Below are 22,884 nucleotides of genomic sequence, written 5' to 3'. Positions count from 1 at the left end.
ATTTAATGTATAGTTACATTATCATGTCCTCTTTACTTCCAAAGTCCCTCTACAGCTTTTATTGCGCAGCAGGGAATGTGCTTAGGAACTGTGTCAGATATTTTCTCTTTACTTCCCCTTCCTTATTCACGACTCCTCTTCCTGTCTCCTGGCCTGCACCAAAAATCTCATGTTCTTCCTTGGCCCATCCTTTCTTCTCATCATTGAGATTCACATGCTGCCTGCACTGCACCATCTGTGCTATAGCAGCTCAGTTACAACTAGTGCATGAACATGAGGCTGAAGAAGCTGCAGCCTGAGGTGCCATCAGTTGAATAAATGACTTTTTTATGACTTCAAATATAAGCACATCAGTCACCTACTTTTTCAAGTCATAGAATCATAGAATATATTGGGTTAGGAAGAACCGTAAAGATCATCTGATTCCATCCCCACTGCTGTCAGCAGGGACACCTTCCACTACACCAGGTTGATCAAAGCTCCATTCAACCTGACCTTGACCACTTAGAGGAATAAGTTAGCCACAACTTCTCTGGGCAATCTGTTCCAGGGTCTCATCACCCTCATGCTCAAGAATTTCTTCCTAATAGCTAATCTAAATCTACGCTTTTCCAATTTAAAGCTATTCCTCCTTGTCGCCCTACATGCTCTTGTAAAAGGTCCATCTCCAGCTTTCTTGTAGGCCCCTTTAAGTACTGGAAGGCTGCTCTAAGGTCTCCCCAGAGGCTTCTTCAGGCTGAGTAAGTCCAACTCTGTGCGTTTTCCTTCACAGGGAAGTGTTCCAGTCCCACGATCTTCTTTATGGCCCTCCTCTAGACCTATGCAAGAAGGTCCATGTTTTTCTTACACTGGTGATCCCAGAGCTGGATGCAGTACTCCATATGGGGTCTCACCAGAACAGAGTAGAGGGACAGAATTGCCTCCCTCGACCTGCTGGCCACACTTCTTTTGGTGCAGCCCAGGATACAATTGGGCTGTGAGCACACATTACTGACTTGCTCATACTCAGTTTTTCAGCCACCAGTCCCTGAAGTCCTTCACCTTTGGGCTGCTCGCAATCCCCCCATTACTGTTGTAGTTTCCATGTTTGGGATTGCCTCAATATAGGGGCAGTCCTGAAATCCAGGTTCAGGACCTCGCACTTGGCTTTGTTGAACTTCATGAGGTTCACATGGTCCACCTCTCAAACTTGTCAGGGTCCCTCTTGAGCGTCAACTACACCACACGTCTTGGTGTTGCCAGCAAAGTTGCTGAGGGTGCACTCAGTTCTGCTGTCCATGTTCTGACAAAGATGTTAAATAATACAGGGATCCAAATATGGACCCCTGGAGAATGCCATTCGTCACTGGTCTCAGCACAGACATTGAGCTGTTGACCACAACTCTTTGAGTACAACCATCTGGCCAATTCCTTATTCACTGAGTGGTCCACCTGTCAAATCCATGTCTCTTCATTTTAGAAACAAAGATGTTGTGCAAAACAGCATAAAATGCCTTGCAAGTGTGCAGGAAGATGACATTCCCTTATCCACAAATGCTGTAACCCTGTTGTAGGAGGACGCCAAATCTGTCAGGTATGATTTGTCCTTAGTGAAGCCATTCTGGCTGTTGATTATTCATGTATTTAAAGTCAATCAATATGCTTTGGTGCTTTCGTGTCCAAAGCCAATCTTTGGAGGTTCTGATCAGTACATGGCCAGTGACTTGACTGTTCTCAGAAAAGGTGAAAACCCAACATCTTAACTTCTTTAGGCTGTTAAAGTTTTCATAACGTTTTCAGCACACATGGAAGTATTTTGACCAAATTCCAACCTTGAGAATCACAAATGCATACAGGTAATTTTTCCCTGCACTAAATTTTCTTTACGCTTTCCATTGTTGCCTCTTGTCAGAAGCGGTCGTGCAGTAGCTATGAACTGGCATACCATTGCCTCGTTCCTGTTGGGCAGCAGCACTATTACCAGGAGTGCAAAAGGCAGAGACCACTTTATCTGCAACATGGCCACATCAGTGGGGATTACAATAGGAGCAGTGGGACAGAGGAGAGATTTCTGCACTGGCCTGACATGGGCCATTATGGGGAGCTGAGGCAGAGACAGGCTGAAGGGGTGCAGAGAGTCTCTTCTCACTAATCTGGTGGATTCCACACCCTTTATAATTGCAGTCACAGTGGAAAATGCAGCTGCCTGTGTGGCTGGTGATTAGGGGTTCCTCAGATTGGAAAAGTGACTTAGACATCTCAGCTCTCATGTTTACGCTTAACTAAAGTCCTTGGTGTGCATGTAGGAGCAGTGCTAGAAGTTCTGCAAAGGCTGATTTCACCAAGTGAATGGCAGTGGTTTTTACCAGTTATTTATAGCTTTATCTACACAGCCTGAGCATTCATTTGGCCTTCCAAAACCTCTTTTTTCAGTGCACCTTGCACTGTGCCAGAAGTTGGAAGTAGTCTGGAGGACCATCGCAAGAATGACTAGAGGACTAGAAGAGCTTGGTTTGTTTGTCCTTAGGGAAAGAACAGGTATAAATGAGTCTAATACGCAGCAAAATATGACTGGGTTTGGAAAACTTTCACCCTTCCATGGGCCAGTGTCATCTCCAGACATAGTCCACATTTGTAACAGTGAGTTGGACAGCTGTCCCCAGTAGATCCTAATCTCATATAAGGTCTGGCCTCCACAAAAGCAGCCAGGGTAGATCTCCTGAAGCTGCTTCCAGCCCTATTATCCTTGCTCTTGCAGGGAATGCATAGAGGAGCAATCTAACAATGTTGTTGGATCACTCAGGTAGGGATGAGTTTATGTGTCAGGTAGGCATCAGACTAGTTCACCTTTTGACGCGCTCTCTGCCCTCAAGTGTAAATTTTAGAACACTTGTGTTCGGGGTTTTTTTTAGCTCTGCACTTAATCCTGTTGTTGGTACATCGATCGAGCTCTGCCACTACAACCATTTGCTAAAGCAAAGATGCTTTTACTTTTCTAAAGACTTTTTCCAAAGTTAAAGGAATTCATATAATTTCACTGGCTTCCATACTGTGCAGCCATTGCATCTTGATGAATTCAGACTTCCCGTTTTGCATTTCATTTCAGTGCATTCTGTGAGACTAATTAGAATTTACTAGGAAATTGAGTTTTTCTGAATTATTTTTCTAATTTATCTTTCTTGATCATGTTTTCTATTTCTTTCAAAAGAATTTGCAAAGGGACAAAAAAAAAAAGGGGGGGGGATTTGAGACAAGGAGGCACAAAATGGAATACAAACCTTTACAAATAAGTAGAATCAGTTCTAAGCAAGTTTGATGGCTTTGTAACAGTAGCAATGGAAAATGACTGAGGTACATGTTTCACAGAAAAAAAAATGGTGGAGTGCAGCTAGAAAACATAATGAGAATCCTTGTATAAGATAAACCATTGTAGTTGGCATACTTTTAGGTCCTTATGACCTTAGTGCAAAAACAAGTGTAAGAAAAAACAGGATAGAAAAACAGGACATATAGATAGAGTATCTGAAACTAGCAGATGTTCAGGATGGGCTGCAGCTAAGCTAACTGGTAAGTAGGACAGGATGATTATGTCTGCAGTCTTACCAAACCAGTTAAGCTGGTGTAAGCATTATCTACTGCACGTGCATCAAAGACTGCCAGAAGTGATGAAGATTGTTTGGAAGAAGTAAACGACCCTCAAAGACCACCACCACCACGTTTCTGTACACATCACAGTATCACAGTATCACAGTATGCTAGAGATTGGAAGGGACCTCAAAAGATCATCTAGTCCAATCCCCCTGCCGGAGCAGGAACACCACATGCGGGGAAACTTTCTAGAAGAATGATGTGATACAGAAGTAGCCTCATGAATATGCATGTATGTACGTAATGAATATGTATGTTTAGTGACTATATAAGGATGGCTTGTTTAGCAATTCGGGAAACACACTAGGAGGAGCTATCCCCCGTGTCTCCTGGCACCACAATAAAGAATACCTGCTTGTCAACTTTATTGGCGAGTTCCTGGAGATTTTCCCTAATCAGTAGAAACAGAACTAAATGGCAAATGTTTCTCTTCAGTCTCCTCTTAGCATTTAGAAAAAAAAAGCAACTAAGAACAAATTCTATCATCTTCATATTAATCAGGAGAGAAAGTGTCCTCAGCAGCCTCTCTTCAATCTGAACCTCATGTGGAAGTTGATGTAACAACTTTCAGTAATGATTTAAGTGTCACATCTGTTACTGAAAAATAAAAACCTAGTAGGTGAGTATTCCTCCATGAAATGTTAACCTTTTGTAAAGACCTATTTACACGTCAAAAAGGCCCAAAGGCATTTTTAGCTGATGTACATCAGCATAGGCCCAGCTATGCAGTTTTACCCACCTATTCTGTTTTACACCACTCTCCATATTGGCAATCTTGCCTCTGGCTATGTAGAACTATAATCTGTAGATCCTTAGATTGGCACTGTGGATGTGGCCAAGCAATCCTCAGCACGTTAAAAGCTGTGGACCAGGATTTTCTTTCTAAGGAGGCCTCTTTCTGAAGACATATCCTTTAACATTGCTCAGTTTTGATGATGAGCTTCCTAAGATTGCTCAGGATGACCAAATTGAACAAATTTATCTTCTAATAAAGCTGCCAGGACTCATGTTGCTGAGGTCCTCCCAGAACCTAACATCTCTTCAAAATCTTCACAGAAATTTGGGAGGAAGTGAATTGCAAGCAGAGGTTTTGCACCTATGGTAGCCTGAAGTCCATTGCCTCTGCAAGACGTGGGAGCAGGTCCTGTCTGCACATAATTGAGTGGGTTAGTTAGAGTACTGTTAGCCTATATACAGACCTTACTTTGGGGTGAATAGCATATTTCAGCATAAGTCCATGCTTGTCTGACCTAAACTGAATTAAAATAAGCTGAGTTTAAACTAAGGGATGACTGATTTTTCTGGCTTTTGCACTAAATCAGCTACATTAGGTTTTAAAACACACTTTGAAAGAAGACCCTACAACTCTGCATGCAGGCAAGCCTTTAAGCTTCAATTTGTTTGTGTGATATACAGATCAGAGAGTACAAAGGGCATCTTTGTTCTCCTCCCAGCTCTGATCCACACGTCTCTTTCTTTCTTCACTGTTATTTTCTGCTGGACCCATGAGGTCATCTCAGTTTGACTATTCATTTGTGACTGCAATAATAATTTTTTAGAAGATGTCACATGTGGTGAAAATTCCTGTCTGAACACTGTTAACAGCATGGTGAAAGACAGGCTGATCTTCACCTGGCCAGAGCTGGAAGCAGATTCTGGAGATGCTGTTTTACTCATCTGGGACTGATCTCAGTTTGTAGCCTATTTGCCAGCATGACATGCCATCAGATTTCCAGAATACTCGATGGGAGGATTTGCGCTTTCAGCTGCACACTGATGAGTGCCCCTCTGGTTCCCCTCCCCCAGCTTATTAGCATGCATGTCTCCCCTTATTAGTGTTCGTCATTATGTGAACATCTGGTAACTATTCTGTTTTCCTTCTCCTCAGAAAGAGGGCTTCACAGCCATGAGGAAAATTAGTATTACGTACAAGCAATTTTTAATACTGACTCCAGGTCCATTAATTTTTTTCATTATCGTTATCATCATTACCATGGCAAGGGTGGGCAGGTAGGCTGCAGGCCTGATTCCCATCTCACTTGGAGAGTATAGAGGGAGTAAAACTCTTCCAAAGGCAGCAGGGTTACACCAATGCAAGCTGGGGTAAGTGCAGATCAGGGTCTGACTCATTACAATTTTTTTTTTCATGGCTGCCTTTAAAATATGAGTAGTTTCTCTTCCAAATCCATTTAACTGTAATTAACTGTAATGAAGTTGTGGGGTTTTGGTTTTTTTTTTCTGCTTGTATTTCTCAAATACATGCTCCACCAAAGATTTTAAATGACCCCTCTGGCTACATATCTTGTAATCAATGTAGAAATTATTTCTCTCAGGTATGTAAGGAGAAGGTGAAAAAGAGATAATTGGAAACTAGACATATTTGCTGAGGTCCTCACTTTGATTTTTTTCCTTCAATAGATGACTGGTTAAGATGGAACACACATTTTTAGTGGATCATGGTTATATTCAGTACTCTCAGCCAGGTCGCAAGGCTTCACGAACTGTCTGAAATATTCCAGAATTTAGATCTCCCACCTTCCCTCTGTATTGCTATACTGGCTTATTATTTTTCATTTTATTTTAATCTCACATTCCAAAGAAAATGAGTTTAAAACAAATCAATAGAACACTTCTAAATGAACAGAAGCCTTTAACGAGTTAGATGATGTGAAAATTAAGGAAATGCTGGGAACAAAATGCCAAGAGATAAATATCAAAACTGGTTTTGAATGTTGAGTTACTTCCCTGTCTTCGAAATGGACACACACATAGAGTGATTAATTGCCTGAACAAAGTCAATGAAATACTAAATCTTCTGCTTATTTTTAACCTGTGGGATCACATTTTCATTTCTGGATTTATTATTCTTAACCGTGTACCACTAGAGGGTGCTCAGATAGCAGTATTTCTGGGAATTTATAAATCATTATTTCTGGAATTTTTTGCTTATGTGAAGCTAGGTGTGGCTTTAATTCTCATCTACTTACTGGGTCTGGCTGGTTTGTTTGTTTGCTTGTTTTTTTCCCCTCTGTCTCTATTTAGAGCTTCTGCAAGCTGAGAGACCCTTGAATGAGTTTGTAGTTCATCATCTTGATGCTATTTTAATAGCATTCGTCAGCACAGCACAGATAATCTCACTGTGTCACTCCTCACATCACGGCCAAACATGAATTATTGTGCCACAGGCATGAAAACAGAATTAAACATAAGCTTCCAAATATTTAAATTGGACTTGGTAGAATCTGAGGATCCAGAACCATTTCAGGGTAAGCAAATCTGTGGTACTTGCCTCACTGCCTATTCTACCCCATCCCAAAACTAAGTGTATTTGTCTTCTCTGGATTTACCAACTTCCATTTCCCATGCAAGGAGACATTCCATGTCTAAAATTACTCACTTTGTCACCCATACTAAAAAGTCTAAGCAAATCCACACCATTTGCATAAGCCTCATGCATGATGTGTGTTGCATCTCTTCCAATAAGTACATTTCGCTGTGCTGTGTAATATCACCATCCTGTGTCAAAAAACCTCCACTAGGTGAGAGCCTTTGTTGTGAATGTAGAAACCTTGAATGTAGACTGTTTATACATTCTCCAGGAACAAGGAGAGGATGTTTTCCACAACCACAAGAGATGAATAACAACCAGCCCTGTAGCTGAACTAGGCTTTAGCACCAATTAAGTAATATGTGAAATATCACATACTTAGAAAGTGTCAGCAAAACCCAACCAATGTTAGATTTTTCCATTTCTGCTCCAGTCTATAAGATAGGTCAAGACCTTTTCAAGAACAGTTATTTAATTAAATGTAGGTATGAGATATTCTAGCTTAAAAAAGAAAACCCAGGCTCACCTTTTAGGGGATTCCTGGAATAAATAGGTTGGAAGGAAAGAGAGAACCAGTTGGACAAGAAATAAAACATGTGTGACTGTGGACCATTCACTATATTCACCATGTCAAGTGCAAGGTCCTGCACCTGGGTTGGAGCAATCCCAGGCACAGCTACAGGTTGGGCAAAAAGAGATTCAGAGCAGCCTTGCGGAGAAGGACATGGGGGTGTTGGTCGATGAGAAAATGAACATGAGCCGGCTGCAGTGTGTGCTCGCAGCCCAGAAAGCCAACCGTATCCTGGGCTGCATCAAAAGGAGCGTGACCAGCAGGTCGAAGGAGGTGATCCTGCCCCTCTACTCTGCTCTCGTGAGGCCTCACTTGGAGTACTGTGTGCAGTTCTGGTGTTCTCAACATAACAAGGACATGTAACTGTTGGAACAAGTCCAGAGGAGGGTCACGAGGATGATCAGGGGGCTTGAGCACCTCCCATATGAAGATAGGCTGAGAAAATTGGGGCTGTTCAGCCTGGAGAAGAGAAGACTGCGTGGAGACCTCATAGCAGCCTTCCAGTATCTGAAAGGGGGCTATAGGGATGCTGGGGAGGGACTCTTCATTAGGGACTGCAGTGATAGGACAAGGGGTAATGGGTTAAAACTTAAACAGGGGAAGTTTAGATTGGATATAAGGAAGAAATTCTTTACTGTAAGGGTGGTGAGGCACTGGAATGGGCTGCTCAGGGAAGCTGTGAATGCTCCATCCCTGGCGGTGTTCAGGGCCAAGTTGGACAGAGCCTTGGGTGACATGGTTTAGTGTGAGGGGTCCCTGCCCATGGCAGGGGGGTTGGAACTAGATGATCTTAAGGTCCTTTCCAACCCTAACTATTCTGTGATTCTATGATTCAGAGACCGGTGGGAAAAAACAGATGGCCTCTGTGAAGAAAGAAGTCAGGAAAAGTGCCTGACCAGCCTGTGGATGTGTATCTGAGTGCCTTTGCAGAGTTTTTACATAGCTGGGCTAAGAATGTAATCTTTCAGGGACGAAGACAAGGAATTTTCTCAAGAGTTTCAGTGAATTCAGTCCCTTTGATTCTGGACTGTACTTCTGATCCTTTTCTCCATTGCCCCTCTGTAGAATAGGGTATCACATTTCTTCAAGGAAGTTTTGTTAACCTTCGGCTGAAGCAAGTGTGTCTGTGTAATGATAGCCTTATTAACTGCTAGCAAATGCTAAACTCCTCCTTGTACAAAAGATGATGAGAAGGCAATCCATCTGCCTTCAGTATTTCCTGTCAGTCTCATTTCAGAGCCATGTGAGTAAAAGAGCAGAAGTAGCTGCAGATGGTGACCTTCTTGCAGTGGACAGTAATATCATGTGAATGCTGTTAGATTAATTTCAGTTTGATCATCCGGTTACTTTTGGCCATGAGGTAGGATAGGCATGTGATGATGGTCATAGATAGGAAGAGGCAGAACTGCTTTGAGACAGTTTTGCTCCCTTGGTTGTATTTGATCATTCCTTGTTTCCAGTTGATGTCTCCTGTATGTAGAATCATACCTCTGGTTATGCTTAGATGACCAAGCGATCCCAATTGTCCTTTGAGTGAACGGTCACTGTCACTATTTACTCTTCCAAGAACTCCATCAGATAGATGGAGAACATTATCAACCTTTAAAAGAGCAATTTGATGGAACAGGGATAGAGCATAAGCCAGAAACATGATGTAAGGGGTCACCGTTTAATTGCAAGACAATTAAGTAGAGAAAGCAAACAGCATAGTCCACAATCTTGAAGGTGAAAGGAGGATGGTGAGAGAAGGCAGTAGCTTGAAAAGCAGTTATTGGTGAAAGGAAAACATGGCAAACTGTTTTTTTTAAATAGAAACAAGGGTGTATCCCTGTAGGCAGGTGGGGGGGAAAGGGCAAAAACTGTAAGGAAGAAACTCCCTAAAGAGAGAAGAGGAGAAAGATACAAAAGTAATGGGATTAATTTTGATGTTTGAAGGGAAACTGAGGCAGTATAGTCTCTGCAAAATCACATCTCTCTTTTAGTTAAAATTAACTGGTACTGTCTTAAGTCTAAGGCAGAGTCATGTTTTCCTGGAGTTTGTTTCCTTCTTTAGCTGCAGTTGTGGTATTTCTTATTATCTGAAATTACCTACTATGGAAAAATAATCACTCTCAAACAGTACATTGAGAAGCCCATTATGTCATTTTAAAGGTCAGATTTTAAAATTGATTTGAACTTGATTTATTAATATAAGCCTGGAAACATAGCACACAGTGATTTCTGACTGCAAATAAAGAATATTTTACCTGCCTGACTTGTGGGTGAAAATGGTCTGAATCAGCAAACGAGTTGCACATATCTGTATGTGATTGCAAATGGTCTGCATTCTAAATTGCAATGCAGAATGCAAAAGCCTGGGTATTTTTGCATTTGGAGTTCATTACATTTTCTAGAAAGTGTTTTCAGGAGTTGGTAGGACTGCTCTCTGATCTGAGATTTCATGTGGTCATTCTGTTACCAGAAAAATGTTGGAGAGGAGTAGTAACTTTCATACCCTTTGTCCTTCACATCGGAAGCCTTCACTCAACTGAGTGGTGGCTTTACCTCTGTCTGTGACTTTTGCCAGGAGTGCGTTGCTTTGGAGATCTCATGGTCTGTGTGTTACGACAAGCATATAACCTTTCCAACCTAAGGGGCCTACGAGCAGATTGATCAGTCTGCCTCTTCTAAAGGAGGACATGTAACAGCTGTGACCACAGCACCTGATTGAGCCCAGGGTGCTCTGCCATGTTCCCAGGAAAGAAGCCCATATATAGCTCTACAACATAGCCATGTAGAGCACATACAGCAATCCAGCATGATGACAAAGATGGAAGCAAGGTGGGTAGGAGCTGGTTTCCACCCCTCCAGCAATTCATCCACACCTCTATGCAGTCTAATGGCTGGATGAGCTGCAGCCTGCAGCCAGGCTGGGAGCCCTAGGCTTGGCAGATGTCATGTTGCACTTCCTGACTAAACTGTTCATATGCAGCCATTCATTGATCCACACCCCACAGGTTCGTGAACTTCAGGCTACCTTCAGGACACTGCGCCTCTTTGTTGCTGTGCTTCCAGCATTGTACCTTGAACCAATCACAGCCTTACATACTCTCATTTGCTCTGTATGAAAGACTTCTCTGCCCTTTTTGAAGATGTTATTTTAACACCCCTATGAAGAGATGATTTTACCACAGCTGGGAAGAGAAACTAAACTCTTGGATGCTTTCAAGTCGTATGCATTGTTTGTGGAAATGAGCAGATTTCAGCAATTTACCTCAGGCAGAATTGTGCAGTTATGAGAAAAATGTGTAGTTTTGCCACCATATTCCTTCATGAACTGGTATGGTTTGGGTTTTGGTTTTGTTTCTGCTTTGTTTTGTTTTTAAATTGTTGTTGAGCCTTTCTGTTCATGCTCTGGAAATCGTTTTTCTCCAAGCCTTCCACAACTACACCTAACTTTGTAGACACCATGAGACAAGCATAGGCATTTTAATGAAGAATATACAATTTTATTGTGACACAGAGTAGAACAGTTCAGTGATTTTTTTTCTCTGGCAATTGCTGTATCGAGTAGATCTTCACAAAAAGGTTTTCTAAATTAAATCTCTCTAGTCATTCCTAGGTAATGTAATGTTACTCTTTCTTGTATGTGCTTACATTAATTCAGCAATGCATATAATAGAAAGTAGAAAGGTCAAGAAGAGGGCTGAACTTTCTGAACTGAGGATATTTGTAGCTAGGCATGACTTGCAGATCTGGATATTGACAGTCTGATGCAATGGCTCTGAGTTAGACACTGTGGCATGCAAATACAAGAATTCTTGTGCTGCGTCTGTCTTCTTAGTTGTTAAGGAGTGATTGTGTTTGTGCAGATTCATAGCATTATTGCAGAGATGAAAAAATCATATTATTTCTATACAATGAGCGGGATAGTGTTTTCTCAGTGCTATAACACTGGAGAGATTTAAAATGTACCTGTTAAAATATTTGTATTCTAGCAGGTGCAGAAACATTAATTTGTAAACATCATATTAACACATGTTTTGCACAGGCATATTGTCTTTTGTCCCATAACCCCGATGACTTTTAAAAATGTTAAGGACTCATGAGTGGTTTTATTCATCAGCTGCCTTGGCATAAGCCCTGGGCCTGTCCATCCATGTACGGGTGTTGCAGTCTGTGATGTAATCATCATCTTTGACAAAGGATTGCTTACAGCATAGTCCTGCTATGGAGTGCTCTAAAAGAGTGAAATACATGGTTTTGTGTCTGAAGCATTACCCTGAGGTTTTACAGGCACAAACCAACTCATGTCACTTCTTTCTTTTGTGCCCATGGCAAGTAGCTGACTTCTTCAAAGTGCTGTAGCTCTTGAAAGCCATGCTCATGTCTCTCCAGGAGGAAAGATATCTTCAGCAAGAACACAACCTGCCAAAATGAAACAAGAGGAATTTCCCTTTAATGGCTAAGATGAATCCTATTTTATAGCAAAACACATGTCAGCAAATTCCCAATGCTCTCAGTTAGTGTTTGCTTGTGGGAAACAGTAAAAAAGGGTAGAGAACTTTGCTTGAGCTAGAGAAGATTTTTATTTCGCGCAGCTTTCAGTACAAGTTTGGTCTGCAACACCTAATTTTTTGAAGACACAGCAGTACAAGTCAGAAATTACTGGGTTCCATAAAGCTGTTTTCCAATTAGATGATGCCGCTTTCATCTGATTTTATTAGTGGCACTGTGTCGTGGTTTAAGCTCAGCCTGTCACTCAGAAATCACGCAGCTGCTCGCTCACTCCCCCCATTTCCTCCCCCTGCTCCCAGAATGGAAAGAATGTAACTCCCACGGGTTGAGATAAGAACAGCCCAGTAACTCAGGTATAACACAAACCACTGCTGCTGCCACCAATAATAATAATAATGATAAGGGAAACAACAGGGGAAGAGAATACAACCACTCACCATCCGCTGACCGATACCCAGCCCAACCGAGCAGTGATCTGGGCCTTCTGGGTAACTGCCCCCAGTTTATACAATGGACATGATGTGCTGTGGTATGGAATACCCCTTTGGTTAGTTTGGGTCAGGTGTCCTGTCTCTGCTTCCTCCCGGCTTCCCCTCCTCCCTGGCAGAGCATGAGACTCAGAAAGTCCTTGGTCAGAGTAAACATTACTGAGCGACAACTAAAAACATCGGTGTTATCAGCGTTGTTCCCAGGCTGAAAGTCAAAAACACAGCACTGCACCAGCTACTAAGAAGGAGAAAAATGACTGCTACTGCTGAACCCAGGACACTGTTTATTCCAGAGTCACGAGACAACCATGGGATCCATCAAAGCCTTGTGTGCCTAATAATGAGAGAACAAAGAAAAATGTCTTCATGTGAACTTCCCTGACAAAAATACCTGCCCTTAGGTGTCCTAAATATATTAAGGAAGATAAAATCTTGTCTGAAATATGTGATGAGGTATATGTTCCATGTTTTAGTTGCAAATGGCTCAGTGCTGCTTAATTCTGCCAGACTGGCTCCTTGAGTTGAGTGTTTAGCTATCTTTAGATCTTCTTCAAAATGTGACATAGTGTTCTCTTCTGATTTGTGGTAAGTCTAGAGGAAAGTGATATCTCTCATGAGTGTTTGCTTTGTGTGATGTTTGTGGCCTTCTGGCTTGTAGTTTACAAATTCTCCTGTGCTATTTTTATACTGGTTTTATAGTTCATTTTATTTATTTCATAAGAACAAAAAAGAGCCCAATCAAACTATCAGTTGAGGACAGATAAACTGGTTAAAGAAAAAGCCTAAACAGTAAATTGATTGTCTGCCAACCAAATGAACCACTTCAAGGCAAGACAAGGAGCCACTGTACATATCTGATGCAGTTTATAGGATCAGCTGATATGTACTTAAAATGTTACAGCATTGACTACATACAAAGATTACACTATAAATGTTTAGCTAGGGCAAATCAAATAATTCATACACTCTGACACCTATAGATAACAGCAGAATTAATTAAGGATCCTGCAGACCTTTACTCATGCTAGCAGTCCCAGCAAAGTCAAAGGCTTTCAGGACTACCTAAAGCCTGCTGAAAACTCTTTGAACTGAGACCTCTCTCAAGTGGCCTGTGACCATTTCATGCCATGACAAAACTCCTCTGTGCTTTTTGTTTTTTTGTCAGAAAAGTCCTTGGAGATGTGCAGCAGTGTGGGACAGAATTAGCCCTTCATTTCATCTGAGGGCTTTTGAAGCAGAGGAAGAGCTTGGAAAGCAGCTTTCCAGTATCTGAAGAGGGCCTACAAGGATGCTCTTTATCAAGTTCTGTAGCAATAGGACAAGGTGTAATGGGTTTGAACTTAAACTGGGGAACTTAAGGTTAGATAGAAGGCAGAAGTTCTTTACTGTGAGGGTGGTGAGACACTGGAACAGGCTGCCCAGAGAAGCGGTGAATGCTCCATCCCTGGCAGTGTTCAAGGCCCAGCTGGACAGAGCCTTGGGAGACATGGTCTAGTGTGAGGTGTCCCTGCCTATGCCAGGGGGGGGTGGAACTAGATGATCTTAAGGTCCTTTCCAACCCTAACTATGATTCTATCATTCTATCATTCTATGATTCTGTGATTCTATGATTCTATGAAATAAGATGTGTATACAAGAACCAGGCACTTAAAATGCAACATAAAGCCCAAAATAAGTAAAATTTATCATTATTAATACTATTACTAATACTATTGGTAAATGACACTTCCATTCTGAAGAATGGTTCTTTCTTAGCCAGTGACAAAAGCAATGAATTTCTGAGTACACATTACAGGACAAATCTCCATCAGGCAGTGTCCTATTCACCCAGCTGTGAATACACAGCCATAGCGTCTTGTTAGATATCTATTTGCCTCAGCTTCTGATGTCAACCTTTAATGTTTGTTGGGGTTTTTTTTGCTGTTTGTCCTTGCGATGACCTGGAAACCTAAGGCGAGATTAAACCCAAGACAGTGTATAAGGTCTGGCTTAAAAAAAATAGTGAAACTGTGTTCTATGCTCCAATTCAGCTTGCAGTCTGGCAAATCGTGGCCTCTTCAGGATTAATGTTCTAACTTATATGTGAGTTATGTGTGTTCAGGGATAAAAATTCTTTGTTCATTTTAAGCAATGCTAATTTTAGATTATTTCCTCTCTGTTAAGATCTAGCAGCATTTTTAATGCTGGCCAAATATAAATGAAAAAAATAAAGAAAAACTTTTTGTCTAAGTGGCAAAACCATCCTAATCCTGCCTACTGTGAGATCAGTGGAGGAAATTCTGATGTGACTGAGTATGCCATTCATGGGACCAGATCTGTCTGCAGGACCAGAAACATTTTATTGTGAGCTTTGCTAATGCCAAACAAATGGTCAAGTGGAAACTTAATCTGAGCTCTGGAGTCTGCCTAAGCCTAGGAAGACCAAGCTCTGGTCCTTGCAATTGAGTCAGGAAGGAGTGTCTGGGCAAGGACACCTCAGCTTGACCACCAGCAGATACCTAGAGCTTGTCTCTTCACAAACTACATGTGGATTCTTTGGGCTGAAGCTAGAGCCAGGCTGCAGCCAGCTAAAGAGGCAGAAACAGATTTTGGGCCTTGCTGTATCTAGATCTACTGGTCTGGTGCTGGAGTTTGACGTTTGCTTCTGTTGACTGGGGAATTCACCAAATGAAAGCAGTATTCTGGATCTTATCTCTGACAAGTTTTGGATACCTCTTGAAAGAGTTCCCAAATCCACAGAGCAGGCATTTCACTTGCCTAAGAAACATGAACTCTACTGCTGTCACAGTACAATTCAGGCACAGAATATGTACTCAGGCAAGTCCACTCAGGCTGGTATGCAAAAACCCACTTTTTCTTTCTCTTTGTGTGATCGCAATAATATCTCAGAAATGGGCTCCTCACAAACGGGTTTGTGGATGATGGGAATTTTAATAACAGATTTATGCACAGCAAAGAAAATTGCAGAGGCCAAATGCAGAACCTAACAGGCTACATGCAAGAAAGAGCAAAGTAGGCAGCATAGGAAAGAAATGGGGGACTTCAAGAGCAATGAAAATATTGAAAATCACCTCCTTGGTACTAAAAGAAGAAAGTCTCAGGAAATTAGCATGAAAATGCAATCTGAAGGAGAGTTGAAGCCTGTGTATGTTACCCACTAGGAGGCACAATGTTTTCATACTAGAATTAAAGATGCTATTCAAGAGGCTGGAATGTACTTACAATGTTCTCAGAACACAGCAAAAGCAAATTAAAAATGATGAAATAGATTAGCAAAAAAAGGAATAAAAGTCCATAAAGTTCGAATGAAGGACCTAATTCCATCCCTATCAAAATATAAATAGCCACATTCCCATTAAGTTCAGTGGGAGTATTATAATGAGACTGAAGTAAGGTCCTTAGTACATGCTAAAATCTACATACATGCAAAATGCACTTAAAAAAAATAAAATTATTTTTTGTTTTACTTTTCTTCTAGAAGAAAAGTAGGCAGAAATAATCCCCTATATTTGGGTTGTTTTCCCAGAAACAAAGACTGAGTTACTTTTTATCTCCTAAAGCACTGCAATTAGTGTCAGCAGTCTGGTCCCAAGTTACAGGTGAATAAAAAGTTGAGAGGACCTGTGTCTGTGCTCTTTGCTGACAGCACGATTGCTGCAGGATGGTGTCCTCCTTTCAGGATACACACAAAATGACAATTGTCTGCCACATACTAAGTTGTTAGTGATGAGGCTGAGCCTTCTGTGTTTCTCATGTCAGCTTCTCAGAGCTTGCAAAGAATTGATGCTTTGGCTGGTCTCAGCATTCCTCTAGTGAGTCTTCAAAAGTCATATCAGCTTGAAGGGGATGGTACAAGGAGAAATGCAGAGAAAGGCCTGCATGGGAACTGCAAAAAGTCTATGTGGCTGTATTCAAAACTTAGCATTGTGACACATTTGAGCCCTTGTGTCCATGTAAGTACCTCACCTTGATCATGATGCCATGTCTGGGTGAGATCCATCCTCTTTTTCCTGGGTCTTTATTGGGAAGGCAGCCTAGCTGAACAAAATTGCAGGAGTAAGAGGCATGCTTTAATTAGTCCCTAATTTTTCCCGCTGGGGAAAGCAGGGTCCCAGGGCAGGCTGTGACAAACCCTTGAAATAACTGGGCAAAGCCAGTTCTGAGGCTTGCAGCTGGCTGGTTGACACCTGGCACTTTTGCGGAGGTGCTGAAGAGGAAAGGTTATACCTCCTCTGAGACCTGTACCAGGGCCACAGTTCCAGGTGTACAAGAATATGACTGTGTGCAGCTGAGGCTGTAGCAAACCTCCCATTCACCTCATCTATGCAGGACAAAGACCTTTGGGAGACTACCAAAGACATGGGCTCCCAGACAGCTGTTCTTGCAGATGTATGGCCACAAAGTGGGGGGATGTTGAGGACATCTCCATATGTGCACTATCTAGGACTTATGGGGGGCTCAAGGACTGTTTGCTAACTGTGTGTCTTCACCCCTAGAAATAGGGCAGCTCTTCACAGTCCTTAGCCTCAATCTGACAGAACTTGCTGACCCACGCTGGTTCTGCTTCTCCTCTCTAGAAATGATTTTCTGCACAGGTTCAACCCTTTGCTTATGTTTTGTATTGTGGTCTGTAGTTTTGCGGGGGCAGCTACTGTGACTTGATCATTACTTGTCCCACAGCTCCCAGTCATCTTTAATATTGCTCTGCTTTTGTGACATTCAAGTGCTGTCCACTATCTTGTCTGCAAGCCTTTGACCTTTCTGGGTAAGGACTGGTTTTTATTGCATGCTGAGTGTCATGTAGAACTCCCTCACTGAGGCCTTGCATACCACTACAGAGCAATAAAAGTAATGATGATGTTAATAAACTCCCAAGAAATAGCAGTATTCCATAAGGAAAATCAGGCACAAGCTGTTCTTAAAGCATGAAGGAAAGAGCAAAGCGAATCATGTCCAGTCAAGCCCAAAGATGTCATTCCCAAGTTGATGTGTTCCACCTACCCAGTACTTGCTGCAAACTAAAACACCCCAAAGATGAAAGTAGGCTGCTTGACGTATGCCTCTGGTCCAACCTCTAGCAGTTGGGATTTGATACAAATCAGGGCCGTTCTGCCCTCTCTCAATCCAGGGCAGTCTGTCTCCCTTCTCCTCAACTGTCAGGCTGATTTTGCCCAAGGATCCTGAAAACCATCAGCAAACAGCTATCTGCTTAGGGATGGATTTATCGCTCTCTCTAAGGGGTTTGCCTCTTTCCGAAGGCTGTGTAACTATTAGCATACTGAACCAAGCCAGGCTCAGAGAACACGGTTCATCTTACTTTCCCCGAGCGCTTTTCCCCGTTACTGAATGTTCCTGATCGGGGCAGAAAACGATCTGTTCGGGGCACTGGCACGGGGGGAGGCCGGGGGGCCGGGGGCAGGGACAACTCTGTGAAGCCGGTTTGTCCTCCTTCCCCAGCGGAGCCCCGGAGCACGGACTCATTTTCCTGGAGCGCTTCCAGCCCGGCGGGGTGGCGGGGGAGCTCCAGGGGGGAGGCCCGGCCCCGGGGGAGGTGCCGGCGGCATCGGCGGGTCCCGCCCCTCTCACCTGGGCAGCCGCACCGTAGCGCCGATCCCACTCCCTTTCGCTCCTTGGAGGATGAACGGGCCGGGGACGAAGGTAAAGGGTAGCCGGGCGGGTCGAGGGGCAGCGGGGCGATGGCGAGGGATCCCCCGGGGCGCCCGGAACCGCGGCACAGCGGCGGCGGGTGCTAGCAGTTTTCGGGTGGCCTCCAGCTGCGGGCGGCACCCCGGGGCCGGTGCAGAAGTGTCCGAGTGCTGGTGCTGCCGCAGCGCCTGCTGACCCCGCTCAACACGGTTTGTCTCGCCCGGAGCTGCGCTCAGCTATGCCGGCGCGCAGCGCCGGAGGCTCTCTGCGCATGCAGGGACCACTCGAGTGCGGTTTTCTGCCCAGATACTCCCGCACAAGAATAAATCAAGGGAGTTGTGTTACTAAAGTAACACCTACCAAAGAACAAGCTTCCTATGAAGAAACGAAGTCTTGATGGAAGACTTTTCAATGCTGGTAGGAGCGCCACTCTTGCTTAACTTTTGTTCTCCAGTTCTCTGTCCACCAAAGCAAAGGGTTTGGTGAAGAGCAGATAACTAAGCCTTTTAAATGTGATCGGATCTTGTTATAGTAGAAAATTTGCTTGTAACCACAAGTATCTGTCCACTGTCCTGCAAAAAGTTGAGCTCCTCAAGGGGAATAATGTTAACACATAGGGCTAATGCCGTTGGCTGAAGCCTGTAGTTACCGTGCTATATGTTACTCTTCCTCTTCACAGCAGTGTAGTAAAGGGTTGCTGTGTCTCCCGAGAATATGCTGATATTGACGACAGTGGCCCATTTTAGGAAAAAGTCCTGCAGGTGTCTGTCCCCAGGAGGGAATCTGCATCCCTGGGGCAGCTCATCACCTATCAGCACTGAGGAGCAAACACCCAGGACTGCATCTTCTCCTGCCCCTGGGGAGAAAGAAGCAGCTGCAGACAGGGGAGGACAGAACCGGTAGCTCTTCCCTGCTCACACACAAAGGGATGGAGAGGCAGAGTGCAGGAAGGTGCATGCCCCTCCATGCCCTCTCGATAGAATCTGTGCCTCACTGCCTTTACAGTGGCACAGACTGCTGGTGGAAGGGTAGCCAGACTGAGTTCCCTTTTCAGCTCTGCTTCGAGTGAGCTTGCAAAATTTCCATCGAATCACAGAATGGTTTGGGTTGGAAGGGACCTTAAAGTTCATCTAGTTCCAACCACCTGATACAGGTAGGGACACAGTCTAGAATGCAAAGTATCCCACAGACTTCTGGGGAAAACTGGGATAGCTGGCATTGTCCAAGCCAGTCAAAATCTGACTGTAAGAGGAGGCCAAAGATGGGGTTTATGGTATGATTAGGAGGCAATCCCAGCAAAACCTTTCTGTCTGAGCAATACCTACCTAGGGGAATTTTGTTGTAAGGTGTTGCTATTGGGAGGCTGTTATTCACAGCACTCACAGAATATAGCATGCAAATGCAGTCTAACCAACCCATGGTAAATGAAACCACAGCTTTGCTGCAGTAATTATTTTTCAAAGTTATGAAATGAAAGGAGTTTGGGGCAGGAAAACAAAAAAGGACTTGATTTTGCTTTTTGGTTGATTTGGAGAAAGGTGGTTGTTTTCAGTGAAGTTACTCTTGATCGTAAGGGTGAGATAGTCATTGGATTTGTGGGCTGAAAAATACATCCTGCTTTTCCTTAGGCAAAAGAAATAATATTCTCCTCTTGTATTTAATATCTGTCTCTTTTCCAGGCGCCGCTATTTCTTGTATTGATGAGTAAAAGCACAAGGTTAACGTTTGATAATCTATTACCAAATTATTGTAGAGGTGGTTTTGGTTTTTTATTTTTAACAAAATAGAGGTATACAGAGAAGAGTTCTGTTCTAGCTGCCATGATTATTTTCCTCATATCTATTTTAAATTAAAAATGTAGCATATAGTCTGGATAATTTAAGTAGTTTCTAGCTATTTACTTTGCTCTAATCTGGGAATGCAGCATGTTAGATTTTTAGTGTAGTTGGAAATCTTTTGGACCAGTATAAAAGGACACAGAAACTGTTGAGCTTCCTATGAGCCTAGGTTTGGTTTGGTTCTGTTTTTTGGTTTTTGTTTTTTTACAGGCTTATTTATACATTCTTAAACTGGTTTTACAGTAAATGAACCATGAATAGAGGTAACTGTCTTCAGTAGCTGGTTGTCAAGTACCGGATTTTTAAGTCTCTGTAAAATGTGACCTCTGAAGTAGTATATTCTTACTGCAATGAACTGGGATTTACAGATATTGCTTCAAATAATGCCAACATAAACTTACCAATCTACTCATAGCATAGAGTGTTAATATTGAGGTCAGAGTGAAGCCTATGACTGGCTTTGGAAGGGATATAAAGTTTGGAGGAGTATATCTTCTTCATTGTGGAGGGATTTGCAGGTGTAAACACCATAAAGAATGTATATCCACTGGTTTTACTGGGGGAAAAAAAAAAAGATGAGACACTTCAGGATTCCACTGACAGCTTCCAGAATCACTCATGCACTTCAATTCATCATGCTAAAATTAGTCACGTGTAAGGAATTGGTTAAATTGGTTAAATAAATTGTTAGGATTTATGCAGTCGCAACTAAAGGCAGTGAAGGTTCTTTAGTAGTGGAAAAAATGGTATATGTGAATATCTTCCAGAGGATTGACTTAATTCTTGGGCCATGCTAAATATGTGTTTCTGAGGGAAGAGTCTGCTTCAGTACATTAACAGTCCCTCACGGAAGTCCCTGTTTGAATTAATATGTGCTGCTCACTGTAAAGCCTTCTGCTTTAGTGGGTATCAGTCAGGGAAGGTTGCAGCAATATGCCTGCAGGAGTGTGACTTAAGCATGCCATAAAAGGTGGTGTTAGTATGCATGCATGTTTTAAATATTCCCTTTTCCCTCCCTGTCCAGTAAATCCATGGTTGTCCTCTCACAGGCAAGGTGCAAGACAAATACCAATGTTAGGAAAACGAATCTTTAATTTTCCATTTCTTTACTTCCTACTCCAGCAGCAGACAGACATCCCTCTCCTTTGCACCCACTCACTCTGCCCCATTCCAGTCTCCACTCATGCTATCGCCACTTGCTTGTTCCATCTCTCTAAGTTTCTTCTGAGCACCACGTACATGAGGAGAAGCTGAGACAGTTGGGACTGCTCAGTCTGGGAAAGAGAAGTCGCGGGGGCATCTCATTGATGGATGTAAATGCCTGAAGGGATGGTGCAAAGAAAATAGTGCAGGTGCCCAGTGACAGGACCAGAGGCAGCGGGCACAAACTGAAACATGGGAAGTTCCCTCTGAACATCAGGAGAGAACTGTGAGGGTGACTGAGCACTGGAAAAGGGTGCCCAAAGGGGTGATGGAGTCTCCATCCTTGGGCATACTAAAAAACCACCCAGATAGGCCCTTCCTAAGCAACAAGGGGGTTGGACCAGATGACTGTTCCAGCTTCAACCATCCTACAGTTCTGTGATTCTGCTGTCAGACAAAGCATTAAGTTATTCTCCCCACTTCTCTGTTGCTTTTCAGCAGTCCACATAGTTTCCCATCCTGCAGCTTTCACTCCTCTCAAACACTCTGGCACGGTGCACAGGCAGGATTATCCTCTTCAGTGGTGATCCTTCCCCATTACCCAGAAACAGCCAAGAGCTGCATTTAGCAGACATTCTCCAGAGCTATGGTTTTTTGTTCCTACAACTTGTTCTCTGACATCAACTCAACCTAAGCAAGGGAAATCCATGTAAGGATGGGCAGGTGCCTACAACACTGTCTTGACAATGTAGCAATGTTCTCAAAGTATTCAGTAGGACAAAAAACCTGGAAAAAGAAACCTGAGTGCTGGGATTTTAAGGAAACTTAGATATTGATGAGTGAAATAACTTATCCTTGATATCTACTCAGAAAAATGGACCTTGAATAGCTAGTAACACAGTTTAGGATGTGACATGACATTTTCACCAAGCTCAGTCTACAAAGTCAAAATACTCCTCCCTTTATTAAAATGATGGGTGCTGTTGATACCTGGGGTGGGTAAATTCCTATGAGCAAAGTCTCAAAATAGATAGTCAACAACCCCCAGAGGTTTTTTTGGGCAATGTCGTTTACACCAATGTGCATGTCCCGGGTGGCATTCCTGAACTCCTGGCTCTGCTGCACATCTAAGGTGTGGTCTAGGGCAGGTAACTCAAATCCCCAACTTCAGTTTCCAAACTGTTAATAGAAATGAAAAGGGACTTGAAAATATAGCAAGGAATACATACTATTTCTTGCTTTTTTGTTATTAAATGCAGTTTTAGGGTACATTAATATGCAACTTCATGTATTATGCTCTGGGAGACTGGGAGGTCCAGAACTGCAGCCTGAGCAGCAAGAAGGGCTGCATGGTTGGGAGATGAAGTGCAGTCTGTCTCATTTCATTGGTATTAAGCCCGTCTCCAAGGTAGTCCTCAAAGACAGCCACCAGCAGAGCAGTATGTTAGGATTTGAGTCATGACTTGGGTTGTGAATATCAACAACTAAAAGGAAAACTAGGGAGGTTTTCTCCAGTAACTGGAAAACCATAGTTTGTCAAATAGATTGATGTCAGTCCAGCTGTTGATGGATGAGTGAGTGTCCATATTGCCATAATTAGAATAAGCCATGGTCTGGATGGGCAGAGGCTAAAGGCTCAAACAGCCCTCTAAACCGAGGTGTTTTAGCTGTGAAGCCTCCACTTCTGAATAAACCAGTCGCTAATGCATGAAAGCAATCCAGGATCCTTAGGAACCAAAATAAAAC

The 22,884-nt window shown here is 42.9% G+C and overlaps 1 protein-coding gene and 3 long non-coding RNA genes across 4 annotated transcripts in view; 2 read left to right on the top strand and 2 right to left on the bottom strand.

Annotated features, from left to right (window-relative positions):
* LOC134160439 (uncharacterized) overlaps positions 1-1,418 on the bottom strand; it is a 456,110-nt gene extending 454,692 nt beyond the window's left edge. The window contains exon 1 of the long non-coding RNA XR_009963547.1: positions 1,377-1,418. This is a non-coding gene — a long non-coding RNA (uncharacterized LOC134160439). The remainder of the gene's footprint in view (positions 1-1,376) is intronic.
* Positions 1,419-4,136: 2,718 nt separating this feature from the next.
* On the top strand, positions 4,137-11,027 carry LOC134160438 (uncharacterized). The gene is made up of 2 exons (XR_009963546.1): positions 4,137-6,893; positions 9,988-11,027. It is a non-coding gene; the product is annotated as an uncharacterized LOC134160438 (long non-coding RNA).
* A 182-nt stretch (positions 11,028-11,209) lies between these two features.
* On the bottom strand, positions 11,210-18,198 carry LOC134160436 (uncharacterized). The gene is made up of 3 exons (XR_009963544.1): positions 18,098-18,198; positions 16,056-16,549; positions 11,210-11,933 (listed from the first exon to the last, which is right to left on the bottom strand). It is a non-coding gene; the product is annotated as an uncharacterized LOC134160436 (long non-coding RNA).
* Positions 18,090-22,884, top strand: part of PDE8B (phosphodiesterase 8B) — an 81,439-nt gene continuing 76,644 nt past the window's right edge. Inside the window, exon 1 of the mRNA XM_062612413.1 lies at positions 18,090-18,169. Coding sequence (XP_062468397.1) covers positions 18,149-18,169 — 21 coding nt within the window. The 5' untranslated portion in view covers positions 18,090-18,148. The remainder of the gene's footprint in view (positions 18,170-22,884) is intronic.

This window comes from Pezoporus occidentalis, unplaced genomic scaffold, assembly GCF_034315485.1.
Source record: "Pezoporus occidentalis ecotype Australia unplaced genomic scaffold, CSIRO_AGI_Poc_V1 ctg16, whole genome shotgun sequence".
NCBI classification, from domain to species: domain Eukaryota; kingdom Metazoa; phylum Chordata; class Aves; order Psittaciformes; family Psittacidae; genus Pezoporus; species Pezoporus occidentalis.
This window is presented reverse-complemented; position numbering and strand designations above follow the sequence as displayed.